We start from the raw sequence: 17,517 nt of genomic DNA on the forward strand, positions 1-17,517 counted from the left end.
CCACCCAAACTAGTCCTTTGGTTCCCAGAAGGAATGTCCAGAGTGACCACTTCTGTGGGATTCCTTAGAGACACTCACACATCTACAGGTTGGAATCACTCCATGGGTTGCCAGTGGGGGCTGTTAGAAAGTTCTGAAAGGGCCGTGTGGCTTGGTCATAGTATTACTTTCTCTGTTTGCCACTTAGAGGTCCCAGTGAGGTAGCTCAACATAGTGAAACAATTGGTGAGAGTTCTGAAGATAAGTTTGGTAAGGATGTGCATATACTGCTGGTTTTGGAGTTTATTGGAGAAACAATTTCAAAAACTATTAGCAGTATATACTAAATTTGTGCAAATGCAGACTCTATAACACAACAGTAATGTGTGCACATGTGTATCAAGATGAAAGCAAATAATTTTTTTTTTTTTTAAAGATGACCGGTAGGGCTGGCCCGGTGGCGCACTGGAGAGTGCGCCGCTTGGGAGTGCGGCAGTGCTCCCGCCGAGGGTTCAGATCCCATGTGGAGACCGGTTCCTGCTCACTGGCTGAGTGCTGTGCGGGCGCAACACTGAGGGTTGCGATCCCGTTATCGGTTAGTAAAAAAGACAAAAAGGAAAAAAAAAAAAGATGATCGGTAAGGGGACCTTAACCCTTGACTTGGTGTTGTCAGCGCCATGCTCTCCCAAGTGAGAATCCCGTTATCGGTTAGTAAAAAAGACAAAAAGGAAAAAAAAAAAAAGATCGGTAAGGGGACCTTAACCCTTGACTTGGTGTTGTCAGCGCCATGCTCTCCCAAGTGAGCCACGGGGTGGCCCCCAAAGCAAATAATTTTCATATCAGTATTAATTGAAATAGCTCTATATTGGAAACAATTTAAAAAAAAATTTTTTTTTTTTTTTTTTCTGGCCAGACAGTACAGGGATCCAAACTCTTGTCCTTGGTGTCATTTTTAAAATTTTTTTTTTTTTTTTTCTGGCCAGACAGTACAGGGATCCAAACTCTTGTCCTTGGTGTCATAACACTACACTCTAACCACCCTAACTAACTGGCCAGCCCCTGGAAACAATTTAAAAGTGGATCAAGAGAAGAATGGGTAAGTTATGCATGTATAACATTGGAGAACTCTACAGCAAGGAGAAGGAACAAATCAGAAGTAGATGCAACAGTGTGGATGAACTTCACAAATATAATTCTGAGTGAATGAAGCCAGACAAAAAAGAAAGCCTGTTCCTCCCCAAGGCAGGGATTGAGACCTCCTTAGAAAAGATGTTTGTTATCTATTGCTTCCTAATAGATTACCATAAATTTAGGAGCTTAAAATGACGCATGCCTATATCTCACACTTTCTTTGTGTCAGGAGTCTAAACATGGCTTTGGTAGGTGTTCTGCTCAGGTTCTCACCAGGCTGCAGTCAAGGCATTAGTTAGGTTGCGTTTTCATCTGGCTTTCCAGGGATGTTTTACTAGGGAAGAATCTGTCTCCACACTCACTCAGGTAATTGGCAAAATCCATTTCCTTGCAGCTGTAAGACTTGTTATTTGCTGTCAGCTGGATGCTGACCACATCTCCTAGAAGCTACCTGCAGTTCTTGCCACATGGCACCTCCATTAAGCAAGTTAGAGCAGTTCCTGGACCTCAGGGAAGGCTTCAATTCCCTTTTAAGAAACTGCCACCTGATTAAGTCAGGTTTACCAAGATAATTCCTTATTGATGAACTCAAAACCAACTGATTTGAGACCTTAGTTATATCTGCAAAATAAATCCCTTCATGTTTGCCATATTTTAAAGGCTAGAAACGAATGAAAGATCTTGTGTACGCTTAAGAGAAGGGAATTATGCAAGTGCATGGATACCACAAGGTGGAGATCATTGGGGTTATATTAGGGTCTGTCGGCGGCAGTTGTAGCCCACTGGAGGGTGGAGAAGTTTGCTGGGTTACTCTGGGCCTGAGCTGGCCTACAATCATGAATCACACGACAGAACGCTCCAAGGTACAGGGCAGCTGCAGTTGGTGTCTGCAGAGAGTATTGGGACACCACTGTCAGCATGACACTTTGAATTCATGGTGTCTGCCTTGGGAGAGCTGTGACAAACACACCTCAGGGCACATGTGAACTGAGGCTGGTGGGCAGGTTCGTAGAAGCAGTTTGGACGCCTCTGTGGTCACAAGGCCTGGGACACTCAGTGTCCACATCTGGAAGGCTTTGGGGAACAAAACTCTGGGGCACAGGCTGATTGTGGGAGGGAGTTGGGCTGACATGCAGCATGCATCCTGGAGTGCAGGGTCTGTGTCATGAGGGAGAAGGGAAAGAAGCCATCAAGCTCGTTGGTGCATGTGTAGAGGGTGTTTCTCCTAGTGGGAGTTTCTGAGTATTCAGTGTCCATGTTATGGGTGCTACGTAAATGTGGTGAATGGGTAGGTTTCTGAGATGGCCTAAGGACTGAGTGTTATAGGCATATGGCATGGGCTGAGCAACACAAGATGTCCTCACCCCTATACCATTTACCCATCATCTGTCTAGTGCCCCATCTGCTGACAAAGCTTTTGTTCCATGTAAAAGGTAAATGCTTAAAGAATCTAGTCTTTAATTCCATAGCAGGTATTGAAAGTGAATTTGCAGGGCTGGCCGGTTAGCTCAGTTGGTTGTGGCACGGTGCTGATAACACCAAGGTCAGGATTTGGATCCCTGTACCAGCCAGCCACCAAAAAATAAAGTGAATTTGCAGCCAAAGTGAATAAAATGAAAACTGGTATAGTCTGTGATTGGTTGCTCACCATCCATATAAACCCCTCTACACATTTGAATTTTCTCATAATGATAAAACAGCTCTCTATTTCTACCTGACAAGGTACAGGGGAGAAGTTCTTGCCCTTTCAAAGTGAGAAGGTGCATAGTCCCCCTCACAGGCGATATTAAGTTCTCAAACTGAGTCACTTTCTCCCTGAATATTCTGTTACCTAAAATCTAAAACATAAATTTATTCTCAATAACTTGTATGTGAAATAAACATGGAAAGGAGATAGAAGTAAATGATTAGTTTATACAACTAAATATGGAAAGCGACTACAGTGTTTGTTTCTGTCATTGGTCTTCAGGTGGTAGTTTATGCACCTGGTTTACTCCTTCAGTGACCAGTTGCCTCTTTCTCTTGCACTCAGCCACATCCTCAGCTGCTGTGGGTTTCTACTGATGAAGTCACCCAAATCTTCATTCCTCAAGGGCGTAAGCCTTTTTTCAGTTGTAATTTTCCATTAACCTTTACTATGCAGCTTGAAAGTACTGGGATATCCTAGACTTGGTCCTCCCTGCCTCAATTGTGTATCAGTAACACACTTTCCCTTGGGTAATTGTGATCTGTTATTCCAGCCAGTAGATTAACCACTCCCTTTTTTTCCCCCTCTTAGTTTAGTGATATAAGATGCCCAAAACGGCCAACAGGAATTCTCACTTTCCAGTGTATTGGGACTACAACTGTGCCCCCTGGGGGAAGCACTCTTCATTAGGGACTAAGATCTCCAAACGTGCAGTGCTCTAAGTTGATGGGATTGGAAGCAAGAATTTTGTCAGTGGATCCATTTCCACATTCACCCTTCACCCTTCACCATCAGTTTCTGGACCCGTTTGTATGATTTGTCTATTTATAAAACAGAATGAGTGTTCCAGTGAGTCCAGGAGAGGACTTTGGCTTTATAGACAGAAAAAGGGCAGAAGAAAGCGGAAACAAAGAACAAAAAGCAGATTGTTCATTTCAGTGTTACTTTCCTTATAATGTGGCGCCAGGGAGACAGAACAATAGAAAAATAACTGATTAGTTAACATCAGGTTACTTCAGGTTATCCTTTTGTGTAAAGATTAAAACGAAGAGAACTTTATTATCTTGCCAATTAGAGATTGAAACCAGCCTGTTAGGGAAATTGGCTGTGATCTCTCTTTCCTGATAGTTTAGGTTTGGTAATATGGAACTTTATTTAGCATGGCAGGAGTTTAGTTGAGAACAATGACCTTCTATAATTTTTGCTTAACACTGCTAAAATTGTAAAATACTATAAGCAGTAATTGTTTTATAATTTTGGTATCTCCAAGGCCTAGCAAATGTGCAGCACAGACACTTGTTTAGTATAACTGAGCTGAGATAAAAAAGTAACTATATGGCAGAAAATCATAAGCAACAGAAATACAGACATCTGCTAATGTTATAGCTGTCTAAATCAGTCCTTGAATTTAAATAGAGGCAGAAGATGGGGAAAATGGGAGCAAATGATAAAAAAATAAAAAGATAGGAAAAGAAGGAGTTTTAAAACAGGTCAAGGAGACCAGTGGTAAGATGCAGAAAACCTGAAGGGGAAGCCAGGTATGCCTTGAGGAGTTAGAATTTTTATAAGTGCTTACGTAGAGGCGAGTTCTTTCTGCACCAAAAATTAAGGCTTCAGTGGATCTTAGATTTCTTATTAACCCCACTGTTCTGTGCCACACGATGTTTGAAGTAAAGAATGGCAAACATTGGAGGGTTTAAAAGACCTAAACAACAGAAACCATGCGATGAAGTGAGAACAGAAGTATTGAGATTAAATTACATATTTTTTTGTTTGTTTTTTTTTGGTTGTTTTTTTCTGATGACTGGTCAGTATAGGGATCAAACCCTAGACCTTGGTGTTATTAGTACCACGCTTTAACCAACTGAGCAACCAGCCATCCCAAATTGTATTTTCTTTTCTGCTTTTGTGACTCAGACCACTAATGTCCCACTAATGTCCCTTGATTTTCTGATAGTGGCCAACTTTTTTTTTTTTTTCCATTTTAACATTGATTTGTACATATTGGTGGGGTACAGTGGGTTGTTTCAATGCATGAATATAGTGTGCATTGATTCATTTAGGGTAGGTAGCATAGCTTTGTGCCGGTTATTCCACCACTTCCCCTCCCCACTGCCTCGCTCCTCTCCTGACCTCTAGTAACCACAATTCTAATCTCTAATTCTATGAGAACCACTTTTTTTTTAATTTTTTGGCGGCAGGCCCAGTAAGTGAGAACCACTTTTTTTTACATCCTATGTATGAGTGAGATCAGGTGATATTTGTCTTTCTGTGCCTAGATTTCACCTAACATAATGGTCTCCAGTTCCATCCATGTTGCTGTAAATGACAGGATTTCATTTTTTTTTAATAGCTGAATAGTATTCCATTGTGTATATAATATACCAGGGTTTTTTTTTATCCTTTCATCCATTGAAGGGCATTTAGGTTGATTCCATCTCTTGGCTGTTGTGAATAGTGTTGCAATGAACATGGGAGTGCAGGTGTCTTCAATATAGTCATTTCATTTCCTTTGGGTATATACCCAGAAGTGGGATTGTTGGGTCCTAAGGTCATTCTATTTTTAGTTCTCTGAGGAACGGGTACTGTTTTCTACAATGGTTGTACCAATTTGCATTCCCACCAACAGTATAGGAGAGTTCCCTTTTCTCTGCATTGCCAGCGTTTGTTATTTTCTGTCATTTTCATAATATCCATTCTAACTGCAGTGAGATAATGTCTCATTTAATTTGCATTTCCCTAGTGACTAGTGATGTTGAGCATTTTATTCATGTGCCTATTGGCCTTTTGTATGTCTTTTTTGAGAAATGTCTGTTCAGGTCTTTTGCCTGTTTTTTTTTTTTTTTCTCTTAAAAGATGACCAGTAAGGGGATCTTAACCCTTGACTTGGTGTTATCAGCCCCACGCTCTCCCAAGTGAGCCACGGGCTGGCCCTTCTTTTGCCTGTTTTTAAATTAGGTTATTTGTCTCTTTTTTGCTATTGACTTGTTGAGTTTTTTATATATTCTGGATATTAGCCCCTTGTCTGATGTGTAGTTTGCAAATACTTTTTCCCATTCTATAGGTTGTCTCCTCACTTTGTTGATTGTGTCCTTTGCTGTGCAGCAGCTTTTTAGTTTGATGTAGTCACATTTGTCTACTTTTGCTTTAATTTCTGCCTTTGTAGTCTTGTTAAAAAAAAAACACCAAAAAACCCCAAAAAACTGCCGATTCCCAATCCCATTTCATGTAGCGTTTCCCCAACATTTTCTTCTGGTAGTTTCATAGTTTCAGGTCTTAAATTTAGGTCTTTGATCCATTTTGAGTGGATTTTTGTGAATGGTGAGAGATAGCAGTCTAGTTTCAGTCTTCTGCATGTGGATGTCCAGTTTTCCCAGCATCATTTATTGAAGAGGCTCTTCTTTCCCTAGTGTATAACTTTGGCACCATTGTTGAAAATCAATTGGCTATAAATGTGTGGGTTTATTTCTGGGCTCTCTATTATGTTCCATTAGTCAGTTTGTCCTTTTTTATGTGATAGTGGCCAACTTCCCATGGTGTTTGCTTGACTGAGCCCAGGTGGTGACTATTTCTGCACACCCTTGAATCTGGGCTGGCCTGTGACTGCTCTGACCAATAAATACAGTGAAGTAACACTGTCTCAATCCCTAGCCTGTTAGGACTGGCAGTTTCCATTGGCAGCATGTGAGAAGTATAACTACCCTGAGACTACTCTGCTATGACAAACCAAGTTTTTGATGTCTTACTGCAGACAGATGATCACTTACACATCTCTTTTGTGAAGTTCTATTTTGCATTTTCATTTTTTAAAGATGGCTTATCACATTTTGTTTATCCATTCATCAATTGATGGATAATTGGGGTGTTTCCACGTTTTGGTTATTACGAATAATGCTGCTATGAACATTAATGCACAGGTGTTTGTGTGGACACGTTTTCATTATTTTGGGTATTTACCTTCAAGTGGAATTGCTAGGCCATATAGTAGCTACTGTACACCTTTGAATCCCCTTTCCTGAAGACTGTGTTTTGGCAGAGAACAGGAGAATTGGTAAAAGCTTGTGGTCTACAGTAATTCTCCCAAGATCCACGGGACTTCTGTATGAGACCAAGTAATGTGTTATCTAGGTCTGGAAATTGGATGAGAGGCTGTGAGTCTACCCTCTGGTGACTGAAGTCAGGTTTTTGGCCACCAAACTTGTTCCACAGATGGAGCTATTTTCTAGTATACAGTTTGGCAAACTGCGGCCTATGGGATGCATCTGATCCTAAACCTGTTTTTGTAAATAAAGTTTTCTTGGAACACAGCCATGTTCATTGGTTTACGTATTGTCTGTGACTTGTTTGTTTCACATTATAAGGGCACGGTTGAGTATTTGCAACAGTTACCATATAGCTCAAAATGCTTAACGTATGTCATTTTAGAGCAGAAATTTTTGTTTTTTTGGCAATTGACCAGTATGGGGATCTGAACTCATGACATTGGTGTTAGAGGTAGAGCGGGGCTTGTTGATCTTTGTTCTAGTAAGCTGCTTTTCTATTTCATTTCTGGGGACATTGAACAGTTTGTCACCACCAGTGCTCTGCAGGCCAGATTATTCTGATTACTGGTACATTTGCTCTGCCTATGGTAGTTGACGTGGCCTTGTTGTCTTTGATGGTTACATGCTACCCATGTGATTTCTGCCACCCTGGGTTCTCATCATCTACATTGATGTCGGGGAACTCATCTCAAGGGTTGTCTCCGCTACAGTCATACCTGGCTTATAAAGGAGAATAACCACAGAGCTTTCAAGGACGGAGGTACTCCCTTTACGAATTTATTTCTGAATACTTTGTGAAGAGTGTGTCTTCTGGGCCCTCACCCTGGGTTGCAGAAGGGGGACTGTGCAGATCACACATGAGAAATTCAGTGGAACCTTCCTATGACTCTAGGATTCTCTTCTTAACACTATGCTGGGCAAGCTTTGGCACATCAGCCTAATTAACTGTAGGTCACCTTTGAGTCTGAGTTTCGGTCTTTAAACTAAACTTGCTATTAGTTGTACCCAGGTCCATGAGCTTATACATGAAATCCGGAATGTCTAGTAAGTGTCCCCATGTATGAATTTGGTCCTTCGGGTGTTATCTTCTACCCTCTTTGGTCTTCTATCCTTAGAATCCATTTCATTATATGTTCCCTGGATTTCGTCTGATACATATTATCAGCATAGGAATCATTTTGTGTTGCAACCTTTTTCCTCTTTCATTATGTTGTATAACTTTGCCCCTGGATTTTGCACTAGTTATGACTCTACTGGCAACAGCAGGTGGTATCTGATGTCTGGTATCTGGCTCGAGTGGGTTTATCACAGCATTTTCAAGCAGCTGGCTTTTTTCAGAAACCAAAGGACAAGCTACTTCTCTGGTATGGGAAGCTCAGAAGGTGTTGGGGTTTAAGATTGTGATGTTCATCTGGGTCCAACTACATGTTCCCCATCTAAGTTTCTCACTCTCGTTCCTGACTATGTTGTAAATTTTCTTGATGCTTCAACATCCCAACAAATAGACTGGTCACTCTAGTCAGGCCACCAGGTGCATAAGGCTGAGATAAGGCTGGTCTCTGCTACAGGTTCCCTCTCTTGCCCTCTTCTGACTGTGACCTAGTGACTTTCAAACCCATTAATGAAATCCCCTCTTGCCTTTTTCTTGTGTACTCCCTGCAGACCCCCGTAAGGGCACTTGCTCGGAGTCCTCACTCTCTCCCAGCTCCTACTTGCTTAGTAGAGCCTGCTCCCCGCTTCCCTTCCAGCATGGCCCCCAGCGTGGCATGGAGTGCCTCCTTCTTCTCTAGGACCTAGGAGTATAATAAATCCTTCAATTTCATATGTGTCTGTGAGTGTGATTTTTATGACTTTGTTGGCATGACCCTGAAAGATCCCAGAAGGGGGGACTTATTTATAACACAATTTATAAATTTTTGCTCTATTTATAACACAATTGCCAGTGAGGATGGGATCATTGTAAATTGGGGTGGAAAATTTCTCAGAAATGCACTTTAACTGTCCATGGCTTACTAACTGGCTACCCACTTGGGCTCTACCATTTACAGAGGCTCTTGTTGGTGTTCATGCCTGCTGCTATGTCCTGCTTTGTGTTGACCCTTCTGAGTGCTGCTAAGATTCTTGATCCTAAAGTTCAGTGCCAATCCCAATAACACACCCCAGGATACTGAATATCAGTTGTGATCCCAGCAAGAGGGGGATAATTACGCTCTCGTTCCCTGGGCTCCCGACCCACTGACCCACATGAATGGGTATTTCTCAGTGCATACTTAGTGCCAATAACACACCCCAGGATACTGAATATCAGTTGTGATCCCAGCAAGAGGGGGATAATTACGCTCTTGTTCCCTGGGCTCCCGACCCACTGACCCACATGAATGGGTATTTCTCAGTGCATACTTAGTGATTATGATTTGAGAAAGGACCCTGCTGATGGAAGTGGAGTTCTTCTGTCGTATGGTTGTGCTGAATAGTGACTTGGAAAGCTGAGGGCCTGGTGGGCTGCAGTACGTGTGGGTGATCACACCTGTACTGTGCAGTGTGTCCTTGAACGGCACTTGGGAGAAAGAGTTAATTCATTCTCCTTCTAGGTGTCACCCCTCCTTTGGAGTCCTCCATACTGCTGTGGCAATGGACACTTCTCTGCTACACCCCTTGCTGTTGTTGCTCTTTGTTCCCCCAGCCCCTTGGGTTATGGCAGGTCACATCCATGGAAACCAATGGCTCCATGTGAAAAAAGGGGTGGGGGCAAGAGCACTTTGATCTCTCTCCCACTAAGACGCCTGAGGATGTCAACTCATTTGAGGTTACAGATCTGGTTAATGTGCTTGTGCTGTTTTAAGAGCTGCTACCTGTTGCTGTGCTATTAGTCTCCTGCTTAAAATTAAGCTGTCACAAAATAAAGAACTTAAAAGACAAAGTTGAGGTCCCTGTACTCTCCTGGATATAGACCCCAGCTCCTCTGAGGTTGATTGGGACCTTCTAGAGAGGGAGTCCGATTTGGGCTGCTCTGGACCACCAGGAATTTGTCAGTTAATTATCCGAAGAGAGAGGAAAAACTTAGCTGCCCAGAGATAACAGTCTATTTGAAAGGATTTTGCATATGAAAATAAGAAAAGGAGAAGGGAGACTGATTATCCCAGGGACAAGTTGCCAGGAGGCCCCTGACCCCTGGCCCCTTCCCTCTTTTCCTCTTCTCTGCCAGAAACAAATTAAAGATCTAGGCAGGTCACTAAAAGCCTAGAAGAAGCAAAAACAAAAAGCAGGAAAAGGGGGAAGAAGACTGCCACTTTGGGAGGCTACAAGTCCAAGGGGAAAGATAAAAGAGAATAAAATTTACTTCTTAAAGTTTTGGAGGTTGGGAAGTCCGGCGTTCAGAGGGCACACCTGGTAAGGGCTTTCTTCTTGGTGGACGCTCTGTACACAGAGTCCCGTGGCAATGCAGGGTATCCCATAATGAGGGCTGGGCAAGAGCTGGTTGGTAACATGCTCACTTGCTCTCCTTATAAAGCCACCAGTCCATACTCTGGGTAACCCATTAAACCGTTAATGTATTACTCTATGAATGGATTAATCATTCATGAGAGCATAGTCCTCACAATCCAGTCACCTTTTAAAGAACCCACCTTTCAACACTGCCACACTGGGAATCAAGCTCCCACGTGAGCTTTGGAAGGAACAAACATTTGGACCATAGCACATGATAAATTTTCTGTATGTGTAAATAATAAATAACAACTCAAAACAAAGTCCCATGATTTGATCCAATTCAGAATCCAAAATTTAAGTAATAAGTTTATATATAACAGAAGATTAAAAAAGGCACTGACTGGCTTTTGTGCCTGTACAACATAGGTTCTAACAACTTTAATATTTGCTGAAATGTACCAGTTGACAACAATTTGTGGACTTCAATACTGGTGCTCAAATTTAAAGTTACATAAGTGTTTGGTACTTACAAATTTGCTTGCTCTGTAGGACCCCAAGGACACTAGTTAAAATAGCTAATACTCATATGGTCCAATGTATATTAAAATTGGGCCTTCAGGGTTTAAAATTTATGTAAAAGCTAATAAATAAAAGGTTGATCAGCCCCATTACTTCTCTGTTTCACAGGCCAGTGTTACCTGTTCTTTTTTTTTTTTTTTTCCTTTTTGTCTTTTTTCGTGTCCGGCAACGGATCGCAACCCTCAGTGTCGCGCCCATACCGGACCGGGACCGGCAACGGGATCGCAACCCTCGGTGCTGCTCTCACACCTCGCTCAGCCAGTGAGCGGGATCTGGTCTGTATGTGGGATCCAAACCCTCGGCGGGAGCGCCACCACGCTTCCCAAGCGGCGCACTGTAGCAGTGCGCCACCAGGCCGGCCCCAACCTGTTCTTAATTCTGAAAATAAATAGGTAGAGAGAGATGATAGATAGATAGGTAGACAGAGCCTCATAGTGGATAACTGCAGCTGCAGTGCTGTGGTTTCATCGGTTATGGCCCCATATCCAATACTCAATTTTACAATTACTGATTCTGTTCAGTAAACAAGTGGTAAGTATTTTGCTCGTAATTTGGCTGGCATGTTCTGTTCAGTGCCCGTTTCAACACCCTCTCAGCCGCAGTGTGCCTTCACCCCTGAAGGGACACAATACACCTTACATATACATATGTTCTCCCCCGCACAGTACACCATTTCCAGGCTGCCTCTGTCTGTGATACCTCAGCAACTTTGTCATCACACAGTCTTTGCAGAGAACATCTTCACTGTATCCACCTTTTTCCAGCATCACAGGTATGGTAGTACATTGATAACGTTCTTCGGGGAGATTAGTTTTACACATTTATTAATGACACATAAGTTTAACATCTTTTAGTCCTTTTAGGGTTCTGGTGGGAATGTATTCCTCATTTACAAATTCCTTACAAATAAAAATCAACAGGCACTCCTATTAGTGCCCACAGAAACTCCTTCATTCTAGAGGATTTGGCAACCTCTCTTCGTGCCTTGTGGTATCTCTTGGGCCACTTATGACAGACTTTAGTTGCCCCAGGCCTTCTGATGCAAGAAATTGCCCCTCTCAGCCTCTTGGTATACTTCATTAAAAGAGGAAATGACTGGCTATCTACTTGGCTTTCCCGGAAACAGAAGCTCTGAGCTTTTGTCACCCCATACCCAGTTGACATGCTCTGGGTCATGGATACCCCACATCCTTGGCACGGGTAGCAAGTCCTTTCTGAGACAGTATATGTCCAAGTCTGTGTCCTCTGTTGTATTCCACCTGCAGGAGAGGGTAGCCTTCCTCGTTCTCAGTCCCTTGACAGATACCAGGCAGGATACTGGAGGAGTTCACCCCTCTCCCAGACCCATTGGATGTCTGAAGAGCCCCTTGGGATTGACTTGAGTGAACAGTGGGAGTTTGTGGGCTATAGGAATGGCCGTGCTAACCATCACAAGTGGTGGAACTGAGTGGAATGTTGCTGGTTTCACCCCTCAGTCATCATGTCCCTAATAAAGGATGGGACCCAAGAAACCACATACTTGGCCAAACTTCAGGCACTCATCTTAGCGCTGGATGCTGTGGTTAACAGATTGTCTCCTTTCACGAAGCTATTGAGCTATTGCCTGAGAATTTTCTCCTTCAGGGTAAGAAAAGAACAAATGAAAAACATAAGTCTCTGGGAAACTGTTGTGACACAGTCACCCAAAATATAAATCAAATCACATATGCCCATACATATACTACGAGCACAGTTCAAGGCCTTATTCCCTTCAGAGTTACAGATATTACTTGTAGTAGCTAAGACACACATTTTCACTTTTCAGAATACATAATTCTGGACTATTGGAAAAGGCATTCAACAGAACTTTCATATCCCAAATTTTAGGTCCCAAATAGCTGCATTAACTGAGAGACATGATGAATTCCTCAAACAACTTCATTTCAAATTCTGGTACAACAAACTCCTAAATATACCATCTTGTCCCAATCCTTAACCTATTTGTATAAATTTTCCATCTTACCCACATTCCATAAGGGCCAGAGGCAAAACAGAGGGAACACACTGTCTTGGCACTCATTAACCTTAGATCGTCCCACAGGCCAGGCTGCCGCTCATCTCATATGGGACACATTTGAACCAAAACTTCCAACAAAAAACAAAACCAAAACTCTGGTGTGTGTAGACAGCTACACTGTTGTGTTGAATCTTATTACTCTTGTTGTGGGTGCTTTCATCAGTTTATAACCTAGAGACCCACGTCAACTCGAGTGGGTATCCACTTGGGAAGGATACCCTAGTCCCACATCCCACATGCTTTTGCCCTACCCCAGAATCTCACTGCTGGGGATGGCATCGCCTCAGGTAACACCAGCCAGAGACCTCACTCATGCTCAGGGACGAGTTCGCTCCTAGTGCTGGGACTACTGTACTTACACTGAAACCTCCACCCCAGTGATGCCAATGAACTGCCTCTCCTAAGGCACAAATTGGACACAGGACATTTTATTTTTGCCTTTTCTCTTGAGCCCCACTATTTCCTTAGCTTGTGATCCAGGTATACTCATTCTCTGCTAAAACATACACGCCTGCTAGGCAACTCTGGTAGAGGTGACTAAAATTAATGCAGATTATTTATTGCTTTCCCCAGGAGACATCTGCCTCCTATCCTTGGCCCTGTGGGAAGAGGACCACCCACTCCTTGAAGCCTTTTCTATCACCCCCTCCAGCTTTCCACCACAGCCTTGCCTCTCCAACCATGACCGCCACAACCACTCTTTCCTCTTCATTGAACACAGTGCCACATTGTGCAGGTACTATCACCCCCTCCAGCTTTCCACCACAGCCTTGCCTCTCTGACCATGACCGCCACAACCACTCTTTCCTCTTCATTGAACACAGTGCCACATTGTGCAGGTACACTGTCCTCAATAATGGCACCTTCGGCTTCTATCGTGGCCCACTACACCTTACATTTTTTTCCCTTGGTGACTTCCCCCTCGTATTTTACATAATGAAACCTCAACCCAGTGTGCAGTAGTTACACAGGATGCTTATAGTTCTTTATCCCCTGGGTACCTCCTCTTTTCCATCAACCCAATGACACCATACAAGATGGGTGGTACTTAACTCCTGTCTTAATAGGACTTGCCGTAGACCTAGGAGCCGCCAGCATTGGCACCAGTACAGCAGCATTTGTCAAATGAAATCAGATCATAAAACCCATCACCATAGAGTGACCCTTTCAAATTTTATTCAACAATTTCATGAAACATTTTTCATTATACCGCAAGCCTGAGTCTCTAGCCCAGATGGAACGGGTGACAGGCTGGCTCTTGACTACTTACTCGTCAGGGAAGGAGGAGTTTGTGCCATTCAGGGCACCTCCTGCTGTATGTTCATTCTTAACTGTGCAGGTACAGGCCGAACTGAGGAACAGGCCTTCCAACACCTTCCAACAGATTATCTTGCATTCAGAGATCTGACCTGCTTGCTTGGGTATCAGTGGAGTTCCTGGTTGTGGACTGGATTCCAAACCCTCATCATATTCCTAATAGGAGTCGTCTTAGTTGTCATCTCTATAAGTGTTTGCCTTTGGTGGGCAAGTCTGTTTCAGTCTGTCCCACTGTGTCCCCCTCACCTTTAACATCTCCACAATCTGGATGCCAAGTGTCAGTCCCAATCAGTATTGTTAAGAATGTTGAGGAACCACAGAATGGATTATATTGTAAATTTTTAGAAATATATATTTTCCTGATGCCCAATATCTTCACAAACAGGCTGTGAGCTCGCTGCCCAGGTGACCAGGTGAAGCAATGTGATAACACTGGTCCCTGCCCCAAGTTCTCCTTTGTTCTCTCCCATGTCTGTGACCTAGTGACATTCAGACGCACACTGTAACTCCTTTATGGCTTTTGCTTGTGTACGTCAGTCCTCCTGACCCCAAATAAAAGCCCCAAGAGCTCCTCTCTCTTCCCTGTTTCCCAGATACAGCCTGCTCCCTTTCTGCTCCTCCAGCATGGCCCTGAGTGGCATCTCTTCCTCCCTCTCTAGGACCTGTGAGCATAATGAATCCTTTAGTAATTCCCACAGCTGTATTGGAGTGAGTGCTCCTTAAAGCTGACATGAGGGGTATTACTCCCTCATTTACAACACAGTGATTAATGCCCTAATTTCATGTGAAAAACTAGGTGACACTGTGACTTTGTGGTTGTAGTTAAGTCTGTTAAGTAAAAATTTGTGTGACTTCCCACAATATCAGCCCTGTGACAGCAAGAAATACATATCCTTAAGGGCTGTCATGGAAGCTCTCTGTTTCTCAGACAGAATTGTGCCGCAGGTGGGAAGGTTTGTGATTGTTATTTTCAGTGCAGTCCACTCCAAAGACCCATCCCTCACCACAGTCCTTGTAGTCCTTGTTACTGCTGTCACAGTGAAGTGCAGCATTTGGTTACAAGGCAAATGCTTCCTTGGGCACTTGATCACAATCAACCATAGGTAATATCTTGATTGAGGTGATGCCCTGAATGTCTTTCCCATTGGTAAGGAGCTCAGCTATCTTTACAAGCCTAAGTCCTCAGAACACTGTTTGTCTCAATAGTGTGTAAGTCTTGGTCCAGTCAGAAGATAGAAGTCACACCTTGATTTAAACAAAAGTGTAACATAAAGATGTAAAGAGAACTCTGACTTATATCCTGTATTTGACAGAGTACCTGAGGAAGGCAAATTTGGAGGGGGTGCCTCTCCCCAAGACTGGGCCTCAAACCTTGTTGGAGATGATGACTTTGCAGCCCACTGGCTGGTGACAAAGTTCACTGGGTTGCCATGGCCATTTTAAAGCAGGAAGCAGCTCTCTGGAATGCAGGCAAGCCCTGGCTTGTGGGCAGATGAGCAGAGGGAATCAGGGTGCCATTGGGGTTCAAGACTGAGAGCACTAAGCATCCACATCAGGAGGCTGTGGGAAACTAGTCTCCGCTGTGTAGACAAGCTATGGCTGGTCGGTGAATGCAGAGAAGACGAGGGTGTTCCTCCCACCCTTGCATTCTTAGAGTAATTCAGTACATTTCCTGCAGACTCAGATTTATATTGTGTTATGACCAGTTATTTAGCTGTAATCTAGTTATACTTGATTATACAATTTGAAAAGGATCTTAGTTATCTGCCAGACAGTAGTCACTGGGTGTTTTCATGAGCCAGGCTCTGTGCCAGGTACTGGGGAACATTAGTATCCAAAGGACACATAGTGCTGCTATGAGATGCAAAAACTCTCCAAAGAAAAGCAGATCTAAAGGATCTTAGTTATCTGCCAGACAGTAGTCACTGGGTGTTTTCATGAGCCAGGCTCTGTGCCAGGTACTGGGGAACATTGGTATCCAAAGGACACATAGTGCTGCTATGAGATGCAAAAACTCTCCAAAGAAAAGCAGATCTCCATGTCACACTACACTGTCATAAATCATTCCTAGAGATACATAGAGTTCATTAAAATATTTTGTTTCTTGAAAAACATTAAAGTTTAAAAAGTGTGTCCACACAGGGCCGAGCCCGTGGCGCACTTGGGAGAGTGTGGCGCTAGGAGCGCAGCAGCGCTCCCGCCGTGGGTTCGGATCCTATATAGGGATGGCTGGTGCGCTCACAGCGCTCACTGGCTGAGCGCGGTACAGCCAGTCTCAAAAAGGACCAAAGGAAAAAAAAAAAAAAGTGTGTCCACACAATAATAATCTTGTAAAATGTATAAAGGAATGCTTCACACACATGAGTAAATAGACAAGTCCACGATTCAACAGAGATTGCTTCTTTGAACAATAGACAAAAAGTAGGATATACATTTGAAAAAGATGAGCAGTGTGTCTACTATTCATATACAGAATATTGTATGTAGTAGCTGAAAGTGCTTGTTTGGAGCTGGCAGTGAGGGAATGGACTGAAAGGGGAATGGGCCTTCTGGGGACACGGTTAAATTCTTTATCTTGTTTTGACCATTTTCAAAACTTCCCATAAGTACTTAAAATGTGTGCATTTGAATGTACATTAGTTATATCTCAGTTTGTAAGAATATCTAATATTCTATACAGATACCACCAAACTAAACACATTTGTGGTCCTGTTCAGTCCAAGGACCCCCCAGTTTGAGACCCCTGGTGGTAGGTATGGTCTATACCAGGAGTCCAGACACATGGTTTTTGTAACCCAACTTGACTTCAGAGTTTTAGTCTTCTCATCTGTGGATTTTTGTGAGGGTGAACTTGGCTCATGGGCAACGAATTGTGGAACCTTCAGTGTTTATCCTCATTCAAATACCATTCTGTAGATCACCATTTGGGCTGTTCTGGTTTTGGTTTATTAACGATTGTCATTAATTTTTAACGAAGAGTTAATCTTTAAAATACATAAGGCTAAAAGGTAAGAAAAATTATGAAAGAAGAGTGAGGAGGAAATGAATAAAAATAAAAGCAAACCTTGGTGAAAAATAGAACTGATAAGTACTTTGAAAGGGTGGTTCTCTGAGGAGACCCATGAAATAGACATGTGTTGGGCCCAGTCTGATTGGGCATTGCCCCTCCGCCAGTGCAAGGGGAGGGCAGATGTGTTTGATTTGTGTGTTTCCTACCGGGAGCCTGTTGTGACTGCCCAGTATTTAAAATGTATTCTGAGATTTTTTTTTTTTTTTTTTTTTTTTTTTTTAAAAAA

The 17,517-nt window shown here is 42.9% G+C and overlaps 1 protein-coding gene across 1 annotated transcript in view; it reads left to right on the forward strand.

Annotated features, from left to right (window-relative positions):
- The first annotated feature begins 989 nt into the window (after positions 1 to 989).
- Positions 990 to 17,517, forward strand: part of LOC103593283 (zinc finger protein 426-like) — a 23,822-nt gene continuing 7,294 nt past the window's right edge. The window contains 1 exon segment of the mRNA XM_008576240.1: positions 990 to 1,075. Coding sequence (XP_008574462.1) covers positions 1,072 to 1,075 — 4 coding nt within the window. The 5' untranslated portion in view covers positions 990 to 1,071.

This window comes from Galeopterus variegatus, unplaced genomic scaffold, assembly GCF_000696425.1.
Source record: "Galeopterus variegatus unplaced genomic scaffold, G_variegatus-3.0.2 Scaffold1313, whole genome shotgun sequence".
NCBI lineage: Eukaryota > Metazoa > Chordata > Mammalia > Dermoptera > Cynocephalidae > Galeopterus > Galeopterus variegatus.